This window comes from Zalophus californianus, chromosome 16, assembly GCF_009762305.2.
Source record: "Zalophus californianus isolate mZalCal1 chromosome 16, mZalCal1.pri.v2, whole genome shotgun sequence".
NCBI classification, from domain to species: Eukaryota; Metazoa; Chordata; class Mammalia; order Carnivora; family Otariidae; genus Zalophus; species Zalophus californianus.
In genome coordinates, this window is record NC_045610.1 from 25,830,892 (window position 1) to 25,848,571 (window position 17,680).

Here is a 17,680-nt window from a genome sequence, read left to right on the forward strand (position 1 = left end):
CTTCCCATTAGGAAAATCTGGGAATGAGGCTCCAGACCAGAGGTTGTTGATTAATAACTTTTCCAACTATACAAACCACACCCCCGCCTCCCACCCTACACACAGACGGATTCCACCTAAGGTTCTGGAGAACCCCCATCCTTTGAGCCACTGGTGCTGTGGCTCTCCTCAGATTCATGGAAATGGAAGTGCTCACCCATTGATCTAAAGGAGAGCTTCTGAGCAACTGTCTGAGTATTCAGGAGTCCGGTGGAAATCCTGCATTTAGACAGATAATTGGTCTAGCGCTGCTTTTCTGAGAGCTATTGGACTAGAGCATCCTCACTGCCCTCTGGTGTAGACAGTCTGATTGGCCGCTCCATTTTGTGGAATAATGGGCCTGGAGGTGATCCAGCATTTAAAAAAGAAAAAGAAAAAGAAAGAAAACCCACCATATGCTAAAAAGCTATTAAAGAAGTTTGGAAGAGGCACCATCTGTAGACAAAGAAGACATTTTTAGGTGATTGCCAAGGTCAGAGCTGGCTCTGTTTATATGTTTGAGACCTAACACTGCTCACTGTCCCTCATCATGAGGCATGTTTAATACAACTATTCTCAGGATCAATTTTATAAATAAGGGCTTTGTCTCTACTAAATGTATTTTATTAGGCATAGAAGCGGTTCAGAGGGTCTGTGAAATTGCAAATCTATGAAATTCAAACATTGTCATGAATGAATAGTCAGGATAAATAATATTTCCTAAGCACTTGATCTTGGGACATTATCTTTCCAGGATAAATAGAGATATTAATTATACTTATTTTAATATTATAGGGAGAAGGTACCAGCTGAGTAGAATACTAAGGAGTGTGACTCCAAGGAGCATAGGGACCCCTTCTTTTTGGAGTTATTTTAGAATGAGAGATTTAAGGGCATTGCCGCCTGGAGGTAAGGTAGCTGGGGAATGCCTTTATGCGCTCCTTTTCAGACCCATGACACACACTTCAGATCAAAATATAGCGAAGGTTTCTTCTTCATTCATTCAAGAAACATTTATTAGGCACCTATTTTTTTTTTAAGATTTTATTTACTTTAGAGAGAGTGTGCAAGCAGGGGGAGGGGCAGAGGATGAGGGAGTGGGACAAGCAGACTCTGTGCTGAGCGTGGGACTTGACGCGGGGCTCGGTCCCACAGCCCCGAGACCAGGACCCCAGCTGAAATCAAGAGTCAGACGTTCAACCGACTGAGTACCCAGGCACCCCAATTAGGCACCTATTATGTGGCAAGATCTGTGCTGCAGGCTCTTGGTTCTTAGATATCTCTGGGACATCAGAATAAGTTCAGGGTAAGCTCTGTTTGACCCTGAAGGGTAGCAGTTAAGTGTCTTGTGCAGCATTAGAGCTCCAGTGAAGACACGATTGGTGACTTCACATTCCCATTTTAGGGTTGAGTGGTGTGCTGGGCTGTGTGGACATTCCCATACCTCCAGAAACCAAACAGCTTAGATAATATCCTTAAGTCTCAAAGGATCTGGAGGGAAATGGTGAGAGCACCAATATAAAGCCCTCTGGCTTCTAAGGGTAAAATCAATACTTCACATACCCGTTACACAGCGTAGTGTTGAAGGCTCTATCATGCATGTTGTCATTTGAATCTTAGCATGATTTTGAGGATTATAAATAACTAGCAGTAATAATAAGTAGCATTATTATTGTTTTAAAGCTTTTTTTATTTATGTTTAGAGAGAAAGAGCATGAGTGGGAGGGGCAAGGGGAGAGGGAGAGAGAATCTCAAGCCGACTCCACGCTGAGCTCAGAGCCTGACGCGGCGCTAGATCCCATGATGCTGAGATCATAACCTGAGCTGAAACCTAGAGTCGGATGCTTAACCGACTGTGGCACCCAGGCACCCCTAATAACTAGCATTATTATTTCTCTTTTACAGTGCAGAAAGCTGAGGGGCCAGGAGGTGACTTGCTAGAACACACCAGCACCAGAACTAGCGCTCGGTTTCCCATTCTTAATCAAGTGTTCTTTCTACCGACAGAGAGCTCAGTGACCTTATAACCACCTCATTTGTCCAAGAGATCTGCCTATCCCTACCCCCATCTCACAATGGTCTTTAAAATAAGATATAAGAAGATACGAAATGGAAGGAAGGGATTGCAGCTAGGTTCAGAGCGTGGGCCCACTGCTGCTGGGCCTTGAAGGTGGACCCCACAGGCAGGGTGAGAAGGAGGGGGGATGGTTCACTCAGTAAATGGGGCACCACCACCCATTTTGGATCTTGACAACAGAAGAGTCACTTCCTACATTTGAAGATTACAGTGCTCTTATCCAGGCCTCTTTATTTTAAAGGGGGGTCCAGTCCAGAAAGGGTTAATGGCTTGCCCAGGAGAGTTTTGGTGAATTTGCAAGTTCATTTTCAGCTATTTGGTAGGTGTTTCTACAACAAATAGGCTTGGTTTTTATTTACTTTTTTTTTTTTTAAACAGTCTGAGGGTTGTGAGAAAGCTCTTCTAAGTAGCTTTTCAACCCTAAAGGCATTTCTAAAACTCAAATGAAGCACAATGAGAAATTCTTTTGTTCAGCTGTTAGCCCTAACTCAAGGTTGGATGACAGGTCCGTGTCTATCTGAGATAGTAACATGAGGTTTCCAGGCCCCTGCGAGGGGCCTCTTGGCGCCTTGGCTTTTTTTGCCTCTCTCCTTATGGATGACTCTGATCTTCCTCTGAATCCATTATGTACCATAGGTCCAAAGATAAAAAGGTGCACGCGTGCGCGCGCGCACACACACACACACACACACACACACACACACACACACACACACACTCATTCTGGGCTGCTCCTTGCATGAGTGTAGCAGAAACAAAATACGTTGCTTCCTCCTCAAGGGAAAGATTGGCATTTCTCACACAGGGGCAGGCCAAGGAGCTCTCCTGGCCCTTTTGAACTTGCGTCTCAGCTAGGGAAATGAATAACATCCTGATTGGCCTCGATGGAGTAGAAGTGGGGGGTGGGGGGGAGGTGGGGGAATCCTGGCCCCGAGCTCCAGCCGTGGCCTAGGAATCGCTTTTACCCACAGGTGCCAAACTTGGCACCCAGGGAGACCAGTGAGTGCAGGGAAAATCATAACCAGCTTAACACAGTTATTTGGGCATTTTCCACACTTACTAATGAAGTGGGCATTTTACAAGGCGTCTGCAGCCTCTCCTCCCCGGTAAGCAGGTAAGCAGGGGGTCCCCGGCCCTCTCCTGAAGGCAGTAGGGCCTCCGAGCAGGGGGCAGCGCAGACACAGCTGAGTGCAGGCCTGCCCCTCGGCAGCTGTGCCAGGGAGCCGCCAGGTTCTCCGCACCCCCACTTGGCTCTTCCCCGGTTGCAGGAGGTCTCAGCTTCCCTGTTTGCTTTAATAGAGTGTTAACCGTAGACCCTAGAACTTGTGTTAACACTTAACACGGGGCTGGAACGGAGGGGAGAGGCCGAGGGCCTGGCAGCTGAGAGCGGTCTGAGGGTTGAACTTGTGGGGCAGGGAGGGAGGAAGAAAGGCAAGGCGCACGGCAGTTGAATGTCAGCCCGATTAAGCGGGCCCAGGACCACTTTGCAAGACCAAGGTTCTGTTTGCTCCGGCTTCTGTCACAGGCCGTGTCCCATCCTCTCCCTGGGCTTCAATTTCCTGGTCTTTAAACGAGTAGAGAGAGCCAGATATACTCCAAGGGACCGGGAAGGGTGAGGGGAGTGATTTAAGTGCACCTTCTGCTTTATTAAGCCTGGGGCAGGGCCTGCAAGGGGCTACATTTCTCCCAGGCTTCCAGGCGGCACTGCCGTGCCAGCCAGTGGCCCACACTTGGACTAGCAAAGGGGTAGCATGCGGGATTGGGTTCTCCAAACTCATCTCTGCCCCTCACGTAACTCCCTGCCCTCACTTCCTCAGCTGTGAAACCAGGACTTGTAAGAGTTGCCTTGCTTTCCTCTCTGAGGGTGTTGTGAGGATTAAGGCAGCGAAAGCACCTTGTAAAGGGTAAAGCAGGGTGCAGTGTAAGGGATTATTGTCATTGTTAAGATTTCTACACCTCACTGATCCCGCTGTGTGTTCCTGCAGCTTCTCCGCTTTTCCCTGCATCCTCCCTGGTTTCCATGCCCGGGCTGAGGATGATGAGTCAGTGTGACCAGCCAAGGCTAAACAAACACTTCGACATGTCGAGGCAGGAAATGACAATTCCCAGGCACCCCCACTGTTTCAGGTGTGGAACAAGCCCTGGACACACCTTGTGTGATAAGGTCAAGTGATAACTGTGTTGAATCCCACCCCCACGGGCCGCAAGGCCAGGAAATGAGGCCAAAAGTCAAGGAAGTCCTTGTAGGACAAGGGGCCCAAGCCAGCACTAGTTAAGATTTCAGCAAAGTAAGTCACCAGTCTACCCTGTGATCCCATTTTGGTGCCTACCTCAGGCCGCCATGATAATATTTCTGTAGTGCCAGTTTGTTCACTGAGGACCTTCACAGATGGTTCCACAACTACCCTGGGAGGCAAGAAAGTAAGGTGACATTCAACTATACTTCAGTAAAAAGAAAAAAAGTAAAGAAACTAAGGTGACTGAGGCAAGTCATTTTCCCATCGGGGGCCTCAGGATCCTCATCTATAGAATGGAACCAACAGTATCTGTCCTGCCCATGGTACAAATTGCTGTGGTCCCACAGTCAAAAGGAAATAACTATGTGAAAATAGGCACTGATTCTGAGAAACCACGTGAGGTATTATTCTTCATGAGGGACCCGCCACTCCAGTGGACTCCCCCGACTGCCTCTACGTGAGGAACATCCCTGCCTTCGTGTTTGTCCTCAGACATCCCCCCTACTGTGGAATGTCCTCCACCCACGTCAAACCGCCACAACTGATGGAAACCGTCCCCAACCACCCCAGCTTCAGTGGGTGTCCCCCATTGTCCAAACAGTGCTGTTTCTCATCTTGTTCCTCTTAGGCCCTGAGGCCAAGCTTTGCTGAACAGCTTTGTTGTAAGGGCCTGGAAAGTAGGGATCCTGTTATATAATATACCCTGTGTCAGAATGGCAGGCCAGGCACAAATCTTCATCCCAAGACCCCTGCGGCTGAAAATCTGGTTCAGGTTTGCCCCTTGGAGTGAGAGCTGATGGGTTTTGATGGCAGCAAGAAGCGGAAGGCTGACCACATGCTACAAATGGAAATGTCTCTTGCCCAAGCTGGGGGCACCATTTTTAAAGCCCACGTGGTTAGGTGACTACCAAAATAACAAAACCAAAACTTGGCAGGGCGTCAAACCAGTCAACTCCGGGACCTGCAGGCGCATCCAGGACCCTTCTTCAGCTCAGAGTGGGTTCCTCCCTTCTTTCCCACAGCTACTGCCTTGGGGGCATAGAGGAACAAATGGCAGTAGGAGCCACCTTGCCCACCGTTCTCTCCCTGGCCTTTGAAATTCCTGAGGCCAGCAGCGGCTCAGGCCTGCAAAGTTGGGCCTCCAGACATGTCAGCCAGCCCAGGAAGCAGAGAGGTCTCATCTGAGGAAATGCAGATCCTCAGGGAAGATCAAAAATAACCCAAAAGGACAAGCCATGCATGTCTGTGTGTATATTGAGTTTCACATCTGAAGTTCAGTCATCGTGATAAATCTCATGATTTTGAAACATCTTCTTTAATTAATAAAAACAGAAGACTTCTTAGCCCCAGGTTTCAGACTTCAAAGTTCTCCTCAGTTGAGAGCCTCAAATTTGGCTTATTTGTAGAGTACTGAAATCTCTTTTAAGACAAACACAGGATTTGGGTTGGGTTGTTTGTCCTGCCTCCCAACTGCCCAACTGCAAGAACCACTTAAAAATTCTGCAATAGGAAGGCTCAACTGGAAACCCCCTTACTGGTCCTGCAGCCATATTTTCAAAATGAAAATTCGGCATGAATTTTAGTGGAGAAAGTACAGGCTTTGGACCTAGAATCAGAATCTTGATCATAGCCTTGACATCATCATCTTGAGCAAAATTTTACTTTTCTCAGCCTCGGTTGCTTGATCGATAAAATGGGAATGTTAGCACCATCATAGGTGGGGGTACTTTCAGTGAGGTAATGTATTGTAAAGTGGCCATGCCTGGCACAAAACAATAAATGTTAGTTCTCTTGCCTTCCCCGATACCTGATCTGATCACAGGACGAATTATTTGGGAGCGGGCCTATTCTAGAAAACCCAGTTTGTGTGCTTACTTGTGTTTAGAGATACAGTTCCGCGAAGTTATTTCCATTCAGGGAGATGTTGGAATAAAAAGGAGATGTTAGGTTTCCGAGGATATAGTTTGTCTTGCGGTGTATTCTGAGCCTTGCCATAGGAATCCTGTAACAGAGCGCCGTGTGTAAATTTTCTCTCCACCCTCATAAGCAGGGCAGAGCATCCTGCAGGGAATATTTTCGTTGTAGTCTAGCTGCAAAATGATTCTTCTCTTCCCACTTGGAGGGGTAGAAATCTTGATGGTGTCTGTTTTAAAGCAGAGGAGGAAAAGGTCTCTGGGATTCTGTCTGGGAAATGCCAGTGTCTGGGAAAGCTCTTCTGTCTGAGGCACCTCCAGGTCTGCTCTGAGTGGGGAGCCCATCGAAATTCTCCTTATTGGGCCCTGCAGTGATGACTGATCTCCTGGGCTCCCAGGCAAAAGGCACGGGCCCGGCTCAATGACCTCCTAATGATGTGTGAGGGGCTCAGACATTCCTTGGCAATCAGGAAAGGGTGTCTCCTAGCAAGCCGTGTCCTGTTTATCGAAAGGTTGAGGGCTGGGGTGGCCGGGCGGGACAAAGATGACAGGTAAAGGGACTGGATTTAAAAATGGACTTCTTCCAGCATTGCTCTTCTGGTCCTTTCTGATCTGATATATGGAATTTGTACAGAGGTTGAATTGTTTCTGCCGTTTTCACACACACAGGTTGGTGCACATTCCTGACACAAATTAAAAGGAAATATGTCAGATGTACACAGGGATGAGTCAACATCGCGTGCGGCTGGCCACGGACACTGCGAGAGGAGTCAGATGCGGGCTGGGGAGCTGCAGGCCCCCCCTGCCCCCAGCCGTGTCAAGACCAGGCTCGGGGAGGCCATCCCCTCAGCTGCTCCTCAGGGGGCTACTACTGTCTGCGTCCCAGCACACGTGTTTCTGGCATGGGGTGTTTTTTTCTCTCTGGGCTTTTTCTTCATGTTTGTTCACTGGCTTTATACTGATTGCCAAAGTTACAGGAAACATATGGACAGGTATAACGTAACAAAAGAGTCACCAATAACCCACCTACCCAGAGGCAACCATGATTAATACTTTGCCATGGATTTTTTAAAAACGTTTTTCTCTGCTGCCTTTACATTGCTCGGTAATACTAACTGTACAGTTTTATTTGCTTCTTTTATTTAACATTGTATCTTAAAGAATTTCCCCTATAATAAACATGATTTTTCATGACCACCTAATATTCTACTGCAAGAAGGAAGTATGCTTTACCTCACAAATACCCTATTTTAAGGCGGTGTTAAAGTGGCAAGGGGCATCTTTATGCCTGAAAGTTTGTTGGCGTCTTATTTACTTGGGCTAGAATTCTGGAGGTGGATCCCTAGATCAGTGGGTGGGCATGTTTTTAAAAGGTTCTTAGTACACATTGCCAAATTGCCCTTCAGGTAGTTTTTAACAATAATATTCCCCACCAGCAACAGTCCATCTCATTTTATCCTTACCCATGTTGAGTATGATCCTGTTTATTTGTTAAAGAATTCAGAAGCCAAAACATCCCCCGCAGATGTAGGGAGAGGTAAGGACATCATGAGGATGGAAGGGCGCCAACCTGGGAGCTAAGAGCCACCTGCCCTGCCGTCCTGTGCCCCCTGCAGGCATCCTCAGGGAAGTGGGGGTCCCACACCCACTTCTGTGCTGGGACTCCCCATCAAGGGCCCACACAGAACCACTCGGCTTTAATAATAGAGTTCCCACACCAAGTGTCTCTCGTCTAGCTCTTGTCTTCCGGCCTAGAGGTGTCCCCAGACCACCGTCTTCACTTTCTGAGCCTTTCACAGAATCCCAGTGCCCCTCTGAGGAGCTGCTCACATAGTCCCATGCTGCGTAGTCCTCTGGGTTCGGGTGGCCCTGTGCGCTTTGATGCTCATGACGGCCTGGAAGGCAGATAGTCATTTCCCTGTTCTGTAAGTGTCTTCCTTTCCTAGGGCTGCCATACTAAATTACCACAGCCCTGGTGACTGAAAACAACAGAATTTTATTCTCTCAGATTTCTGGAGGCCAGAAGTTCAAAGTTAAGGCGTCAGCAAGGTCACACTCCCTCCAAAGGTTCTAGGGGCAAATCCTTCCTTACTGCTTCCAGCTTCTGGTGGCTCCTGGCATTCCTCATCTTGTAGCCTAAGTCCAGTCTCTGCCTGTCTTCACGTGGCCTTCTTCTCGCTCTATGATCTCCCTCTCCTTTCTGTCATAAGGATACCAGTCACTGGATTTAGGACTCACCCTAACTCTAGGATACTCTCATCTTGGATCCTTAACTATATCTGCAAAGACCCTATTTCCAAAGAAGGTCCCATTCTGAGGTGAGCATATTTTGGGAGGAAGTGCGATTCAGCCCACTATGGCAGGTAAAGGAACCAAGGTCCAAAGAGGCCAAATGACTTTCCCAAGGTCATACAGTGAGAAAATGGCAGGAGTTGGCATGTGAACCCAGGTCTTCTGCTTACCATATACCTTTAAGTAAGAAAAAACAACAACAACAACAAAAACCACTTATGGTATGAATGCTTAATTATGTTTTCTGGTTCGTGGAAAATGAAATATGGTACCTTTTACCCTTGGATAGATCAAACATCATCTCACCATTACTCTGTTAGCGTGTTTATTATTAATTACTTTTGAAACTATTCATGCCAGTGTGATGAACCTCTTATGTGGGAGTCACTCATTTCCTGTCCATGTGGTAAGTGGGGAAATTAAGACCTGGAGTGGCCAGAAAAGTTAATGGGAGAAGTCCAGTTATAACCTTGGTATCTTGAGTTGTGGTCTGTCTCCTCCTCTTTAAAGTATGAGTTGTGATCATACACCGCACTTGTGGTTGCCAAACACCGCACCGCAGTTGCCAGAACAACTCTTCTGTTAAATTGTAAAGAAATCTTGGTGTCGCAGTTACTGTTGACTCCTCTGCTCTGGCTTAGGACCCCTTGATATGTTGGCCACACAGGGCGGTCTCTTCGTGGACCTATGATGAATGATGAATAATCCCTTCCCAGCCGTGGCCCCAAGGGCCTATGAGAACAGATGTGCATAACATCATCACATCTGGCATGTTAGCATCTCCTGGCTTGCCAACATTAGCGAAGGCATTTCTCTGCTGCTGGTACCTTTCCTTTCTCTTGCTCAATTTACTTCTTACCTGGAGTAGCAAATCCCTCCCTTTTTTTTTTAATGTTTTATATATTAAGTCATCTCTAAACCCAACACAGAGCTCAAACTCTCGACCCTGAGATCAAGAGTTGCATGCTCTTCCAACTAAGCCAGCCAGGCACCCCAGCGGAGTACCAAATCCTTTAAAATGACCTAACCCCAGAACACCTGGGTGGCTCAGTCGATTGAGCATCTGACTCTTGATCTCGGCCCACATCTTGATCTCAGGGTCATGAGTTCAGGCCCTGCATTGGGCTCCACGCTGGGTATGGAGCCTACTTTAAAAAAGTAATTATTGGGGCACCTGGGTGGCTCGGTCATTAAGCGTCTGCCTTCAGCTCAGGTCATGGTTACCTTGGGAACCACCCTAAGGGATTGAAAGAGACAGACAGGGTCCTCATATTCTCTCACCTTCCCACAGCGAACCAATCTCTGTTAGTCTTGGCATAGTGAAATATGCCTGCGGCCACATCCAGGTACCAAGTAAAGCTAATGTCCTCAGCCTATGCTTATGTGAACCAGCCTGTAATGCAGAGGAACTCTCCCCCACAGTACCAGTCCCCAGCTCTGTTGAGTGAGCTAGTTTGGAGAACAGGCAAGGAGGCTCTCCGGTGGTGTTTCCATCCTGCCTGGAACCATTTCTTTACTCTCATGGATGTGATTATTGTCGTGAGCTCTCACCCAGAAGGACTTGTGTTTATTTTTTTTTAATTTTTTATTGTTATGTTAATCCCCATACATTACATCATTAGTTTTTGATGTAGTGTTCCATGATTCATTGTTTGCGTATAACACCCAGTGCTCCACGCAGAACGTGTCCTCTTTAATACCCATCACCAGGCTAACCCGTCCCCCACCCCCCTCCCCTCTAGAACCCTCAGTTTGTTTTTCAGAGTCCATCGTCTCTCATGGTTCTTCTCCCCCTCCGATTTCCCCCCCTTCATTCTTCCCCTCCTGCTATCTTCTTCTTCTTCTCTTTTTTTTTTTTTTTTAACATATATTGTATTATTTGTTTCAGGGGTATAGATCTGTGTTTAATGACGTGTTTTGCTCCTGCTACCTGGCCTCGCAGGTGGCTGGAAATCTGATCAGCAGGCTCTCATCAAAGTCCAAATCCTGGGCTAAACCTAACTGAGGCACAGGGAAGGCTGTGCCACAGTCTCCTAAATAGCTAGGGTGTGATTAGACACTATCAGCTCAGAGGAACACCCCACCTCCCCCCATGCCCCCTCTTTCCCTCAGGCTCCGTTGCCCCTCAACAATGGTATACAAAAGACAGAGCACGTGTTCCCCTAGGCTCCCCAGGAGCTGCAGGCTTACCAGCTGTCACAGCATGTCTTTAATGGGTTTGTGAAACCCAAGAACCTGACCCATTTCTCCTCTGGGGAAAGAGTGTAACACAGGATGCCAAGCTGGAAAGCAGGATTCGGGAAGCTCACCTGTATGAGCCCGGCTCTCTGTGCCATCCAAGGCAAGTTGTTCAGTTCTTCCAGTTCCCGGGGTCTCCAATCTAAAATAAATGCACAGAAGGCAGCAGAGTGATACCGTGGCATTGTTTTCTGCTCACTTATAACCTCCTTCCTTCCTCTTATTTAATTTTAGCTCCCTTTTCTGCCTACATCCAGCTCATTCCTCCCAATCCTGGCCCTAGATGTTTAGGCGCCGGGATCCTACCCAAAGGGTATTGACTCCAAAGCGACTGTCAGATTTCTTAGATGGTCCTAATGAGTGGATAAGCAAACATATTTTGAGTAAGCATGATGCACAAAGTCCTGTACTTATTACAGACTGATGGATTATGGAGGAATCCATGCCCTCGAGGAGCTTCTACACTAGGTTGGAGAGCAGATCATGAGAATAACATAAGGCAGGATGGGAATGACCCCATGGAACTGATCCCATTAACCTGGGATCTGAAGATGGACTTCAGAGAACCATACAGAACCATAATTGCTTTACAACGTTCTGTGAAATTGCTTACATAATTTTATGTATGCAAACATACATTTTTCGGGCAAGTTCAGGACTTTAATCAGCTTCACCTGAAAGGTAAAGAACATGCCATGCAAACAGACTTTCTGGAACAGTTCTCATTATAACTCGGGTGGTCACTCAGGGTTTCACCGAGCAGGTGAGACTTGAACCAAATCTTAGAAAATTCTGTGCAGAGAATAGCAGGGTGGGAGGCAGCCCTAAAGGAAGGGGCTCCCAAGAGGCCTCAGAGCAAGATTGTCACACCTAAACCCGTGCCCTTAAGTTACCTCACCTCTCTCCCTCAGCCTCAGTAAAATACAAATCTGTAAAATGGTGACCATTGCTGCTTCCCAGAGTTTTGTGAAGGACCATGAACTTTTTTGGGGAGGAGGGGGGCTCACTCTGTATCCCCGTACCTCAGTGCCATGCTTAGCTCACATCGTAGTGGATGCTAATCAATATTTGAGGAACGTGTGAGTTAATTGAAATAATAAACGTGAGGGGGCTTTGCAACCCACAGAGCATTGCTTCAGCAAAAGATCTTTGTTGCTAAGTACGTATATTTTGTGCTTTGCAAACAGCCTGCACTAAGTGTCTTCTCCCCCTTGAAACTGACCCTTTCTCCCGTAATGGGACTCAGAGGGCCAGCTCATCTGGTGGAGTGTCTCTGGGCCGACCCGATGAATGATAGCCGTGCCGACAATGGTGACACGATGTACAGTTGCTTAAGAGCGCAGAGGTGACCTCACTGTCCAAGGGCTTGGCCTCTTAACCCCAGCCCTTGCTGACACGCACACACCTGCAGCTCTGTCACTCTGGGCCCGGGACAGTCCATGAGCTCCTTTGCTGCCCTCATCTGCACCGGCAGGGGTGGAAGGCAAGGACATGGAAGGGGGCCCTGCAGAGCCTCTGAGGGGATCCTTCCAGCACAATAGGTCCTCTCTGTGACTTCTCAGGACAGTAGAGACGATCCAGTGCTCCCCTGCCGGACACCGTTTGTATCCCCAGCCTCCTACCTGCACCCTCCTAGCAATGCCCATGTGAAGAGAGAACAGATTAGATCTTCCATCAGTGTTTTTTCCCTCCCGTGTGCCATCCAACAGACAGGGTGACTCATCAGCATTACGGTGATACTCCAAGGAAGCTGGGCTGGTGGGGAGTGGGAAAGATTTTTTGAAGCTATCAGTTGAAGGTGACAAGAGTCCGAAGTTAGGAAAGATAAAGGTGATTTCTCCCTGTAACAGTTCTCCACTGGAAGGGATAGAAAAATAAAGTAAGATGAAATCAGAGAAGGAGACAAACCTTACGAGACATGTAACTCTAGGAACCAAACTGAGGGTTGCTGGAGGGGAGGGAGGTGGGTGGATGGGGTAACTGGGTGATGGGCATTAAGGAGGGCACATGATGTAATGAGCACTGGGTGTTCTTTCTATGCAACTGATGAATCACTAAACTCTACCTCTGAAACTCATAATACACAATATGTTAATGAATTGAATTTAAATTAAAAAAAAAAAATTCTCCACTGCAGATGCAGCCAGGAGAAGCAAAGTGTAAACCGATAAAATGAACTCCAAGCTAAGAATTAAGGGCCTGTCTCTTGGAGACTTCGAGCAGGCCGCTTACTCTCTCTGAGCTTCCAGCTCCTCTCCCATAATAATTGGAGTAGTACCTACTCTACCTCTCAGGATTGTTGTGACCGTCAACATTTATGATGATGCTTCCAATGGTATAAAGTTGTACGTATTTGCTATTATTAACGTATACAAGAGCACACCCATTATGTGCCAGGGGATTGATTGCGTATTTATCTAATGCAATTATCACAACAACCCTATAGGGTTGTATTGGTTTTCCATTTTTATGGATGCGGAATCAGAGGCTCAGAAAGGTAAAGAACTTGCCCAGACCCATGCAGTTAATATGTGTTGAGAGCCTACATTTCAGTCCAGCTCTATTTCCATTCTCCACCAGCTCATGATTTCTTTTTCTCCTGTCTACTGTTGTTTTGTCCCTAAAATACCACATGCTCCACTGGCCTTTGCTGTCTGTCGTAGGCCAGGCCCACCCTCTGACCTGAATGCTTCTTGCCATCTTGCTGGCTTATTTTGTTTCCTTCTTCCTCTCGGCCCCGCTATCTGCTTGGCTGCCCTGACCTCTAAGAGCGGCGTGTCCTAACTCTGACTGAGCACATTTTAGGGGCAGGCACGCTGCTCTTGTAAAGTGACAGAAGGTAAGGGCGTCCCCGCTCTTGAGACAGACTCTGAGACATGTCTCTCCGTAAGAAAGCTGCCATGGCAGCCCTGAAGGTACAAGGGGGAGGCGTGTCCATGTTTTATTACTAATTCCCTCATCTGGCGATCACCAGGCGTACATGTCCCAGGCAGACTCTTCAGAGGCACCATGATGCTGTAGCTCTTGATCTTGTCAGTTAAGAGTGGGGCAGCACCGGGGGAGAACACAGGCTCCGGGCAGGAACCTGGCTTCATCTTTCATTCCTTCGAGGCAGGGTTATTAGTTCTACTTCAGAGATGGAAAAAGGAGATAGAGGAACTTGCCTAACATCACTCAGCGAGTGGGTAGTGGTATCAGAAGCTTAGCTTATGTCATCAGTCCCTGTGTGTCCTTAGGACCTGGGCACCTTTGAGTTGTTGCTAATGCCGGTCTGGGGTTGGCTCTGGGCTTGGCACTGCCAAAGCGTGGCTGCACAGTTGAGGCCCTTGGAGGGCTGACGCTCAGAGCACCCCACCCCCACTACCAGTGCCTGGCTCCCCAGATCCATCCTGACCCTACTTGATGAAGAGAGAAGGTGGTATCAGGCAGCTCCCCATTCCTGGGTCCCACCTGACAAGCCGACGCCCGGCAACCCAATCCCAAGGTGGGCCTCGCTCTCTTGGGGAGATACATTTATAGATGTTACCCATCCTCCCAGCACCAGGAATCTACCCCACAATTAGGCAAGAGATAAATCAAAGCCAAACTTGGCTGATGACATTCAGGAGCCAGTGGTGACCCTTGCCACACATATAAATCCCAGCGGGCTGGCCAAGGGCCTTTGTCTGGTCAGAAGAGCTCAGGATTATCTGGCCCTCTTTGCTGATGTATGGAGTCACCGGCTGTCGGAGTGTTTACTAACGGTTATCACCTCGATGCTTTGGCCATTATCAGAGGCAGGGCCGCCTGCCGGGGCTGGGGCTCGCACCCTCTCTATTACCACCTGTCATTGGCAGAGAGTGTGTGCTGACGCTGGCCAGTCCTGACCGCCTAGGGAAGATAGTTTCTGACGGCTGATCAAAGAGGAGAAGCAAGGCCTGATAAAAAGTGTGTGTTGTGCGTACTTTTAACTTTAGGAAACATTGGCATTTGCATTTTTTCCCCATCTTCCTGGTGCTGGCAGGAACCTAGCCCAATAAATGCAGTGGATTCAGTTACCTAATCACTGGGAAAATGGTATGTGCTTAAAGCAACAGAGCATGACGATAATCTCCTTCCAAGAGAGAGTAGACGAAATAAGCTTTCACAGAAGACTTGCTGTATAATAGAGGAGAATAATTTAAATTTAGACTTTGAAGTGATCTTGCATGTAAAATCTCATCTTGGCACTGAGCAGAGCGCCATGTACGTCTTGGAATCGGAGAGCAGCTTCGGGTTAAGGAACAATTTTTGCTGAAGATTCTATCACCCAACGCCGTTGCTGGCATCCCCCAAATGGCGCCCCCGTTGTCCGTCTGTCCTTGGGCAGCTAGGGGACTGCGTGCGGCGAGTAGAACGAGCTCCAGATTGAGGCATCAGGTGACAGGAGTTCTTGAACCAGGTCTGTCACAAACCCGCTGTTGGATCTTGGGTCGTAACTTCTCTGAGCCTCAGATGTAACATGAGGAGGTTTGCTGCAGAGGATAGAGTGGTATGGAAAACTTTTTTGAAGCTTTAAAAGCCCCGTAGCCCGTTTTTTAAATGAACTGTTAGGGGAAGCCCTATTGCCTCAAAGAAAGAAAAGTAGAGGTGTTTGGGTTGAACCTGGCAAGGAGGTGCTCTGCCCTTGACCTACTTCCGAGGTCTTTTTTCAGAAAGCCTGCCCTGTCTGATCCTGTGGCACGAGCTGCTTCATTCTGCCTTCCACACAGGTTTCGTGGTGGTATCTCCTGCGTCCAGCCTGGAGAAGCGCTGAAGCGGACCCTGGCCGGGTGCGGGTGGGGTGGGGCCAGCTAGTGGTGGGTAGACAGAAGAACGGCCCGCTCTCTGAAGGCACGGACTCAAGGTCGGATATCTCGTGTGTGCCGCAGGTACCTTTGACCGGAGCGTGACCCTGCTGGAGGTGTGTGGGAGCTGGCCCGAGGGCTTTGGGCTGCGGCACATGTCCTCCATGGAGCACACAGAGGAAGGCCTGCGGGAGCGGCTCGCCGATGCCATGGCCGAGTCGCCGAGCCGGGACGTGGTGGGATCCGGAACAGGTAAAGGTGGCCTCACACTCCCAGCCTGACGCGGTCAGGACGGGCCCGTGTGGGCATAGACCTTCTCTGGCGGGAGAGGGTGTCCGTTTGTTCTAACCGTGTGTTTCTTTGGTTAGCACTCTGACTGCCCTCAGTTTGGAAGTCTCTGGTATTGGGAGAGCCCTGTGTGAAGGAGTGCACCGGGCCCTGGTGACCCCTCCTACGTGGAATAACACATATAAAAATGCGGTGATAAACGCAACTGTGTCGTATATGCGGCTGCCGGAAGGACACCTTCTCCAGGGGAAGGGACAACCTTGGCGTCCCTAGGTTCTCAGCAGCCCTAAGGCTCGGAGTGTGGAGGCCGCACACCTCCTGTCAGGCTTGAGGCTCTGTGGACTAGCAAGTATCAGTGGGGCCTGCCAGCCTGGAGGGAGCAAGCGCGAAGCAGGCAGGGCTGGTTTGAGCCCCCAGGCTGCTTTTTCTCCTGCTGCCTTTGCCCTTGCACTCTCGCCTGTGAGAGGGCCCAGCCGCCGGAGCCCGGGGCAGCTTCTCGAATCCTAGAGCAGTCAGAAGACGTCCTTAGAAGATGGGTGAGCCCTGCCCCAGCAAGCAGCGTACACGTGCATGCACGCACACATGCATGTGTCCACGCACACACACAGCATGCAGTTAGGAAAGACCACGATTCTTCCATCTCCACACAGTTACAGTACAGCCTGTGTCTCCTCTTTTCCGAAGCACCTCCTCCTTCTCCATCTCTGTGCATGCTCTAGCCCAGCTTTTAGGCCCGAGAAAGACCGCCCAGCAGGCCTCTTCCCCATTTCCTGAGGTCGACAGGAACTTCCTGCTGGGTCAAGCAGATCCTGGCCGTGGGCCTTCCCACTCTTGCTTGCCCGAGGCCTCTATAGACCGGCGCCTGGTTCTTTACCATGAACGTTACCGCCCCCGCTGCACCGGCCTACCCGGAAAGAGGATCCCAGCGAGGAGAAACTTACAACCTGGGGCAGGAAATCAGGACCAGCAAAATTTAGAGAGGCAAGCATTTGGGGCAGGACTTGAACTGCCGGACGTCATCACACATCCGTCTCACTTCCGTGTGGACCCTCCCCGTCCCTTAGCTAGTTGGCACTTAAGCCCTTCCCTCTCTTCTTCCCCTCCCATTCAGTCCTCCTGTTCCTGCACAATGCTAGCTCTGGGCCCGCCCACGGTGCTTGCGCAGTACCGGGCAAATGGACAGAATGGACTCGAGGAGGGGAGAGAAGGAGTGTGCCTGGGGATAGAGAAGTGCCTTACCAGGCCGCAGGGGACAGCTCTCTCTGAGGGCCAGCCCCCTTCTATACCTCCTCCTTCCCTGGAGAGAGAGGAGATATGGACCTTGGAAGCGGCGACCAGCCATGCCCTCTTCCCGCGTGCACACACGTGCGCAGACGTGTGCACACCACCACTGTTCCTGTCATCCAGCCCTCCAACTCGTGGATGGTAGCCCACCATGCCACTGTTTTCCCGGCATCTGCAGATGAGGCGGGTTCTGCCATTTACAGGGGCTCTGACCCCACTTTCCTTGGAAGCTGGCGGAAGGGGGGAAGCTTTTCCCTTTCCTCAACTCCCCCCAGCACCGCCTTCCCCCTGCACCCCTGGGGCTCCTGCCAGCCCCTGCCACATACACCAGGGCCTGGTGTCACCAGACTCACTTCCCAGGAGCCACCCTTGCTGGGGCTCATGCAGCTCTGGGGCAGCTCCCCTCAGACAGTACTTGGAGCCCCTCAGTGTCAGCCAGCGAACAGATGTAAAGGTACGCTGGGCCAGAGCTGGAGAACTTCAGCCTGGCACAAACAGTACCCTGAACAAACCTGGCAGCAGTTCATC

The 17,680-nt window shown here is 49.4% G+C and overlaps 1 protein-coding gene across 1 annotated transcript in view; it reads left to right on the forward strand.

Moving 5' to 3' along the window:
* The window catches only part of BCAS3 (BCAS3 microtubule associated cell migration factor), a 598,955-nt gene that overhangs the window by 559,575 nt on the left and 21,700 nt on the right, over positions 1 to 17,680 (forward strand). The window contains 1 exon segment of the mRNA XM_027625284.2: positions 15,665 to 15,832. Within this exon segment, the coding sequence (XP_027481085.2) occupies positions 15,665 to 15,832 (168 nt within the window).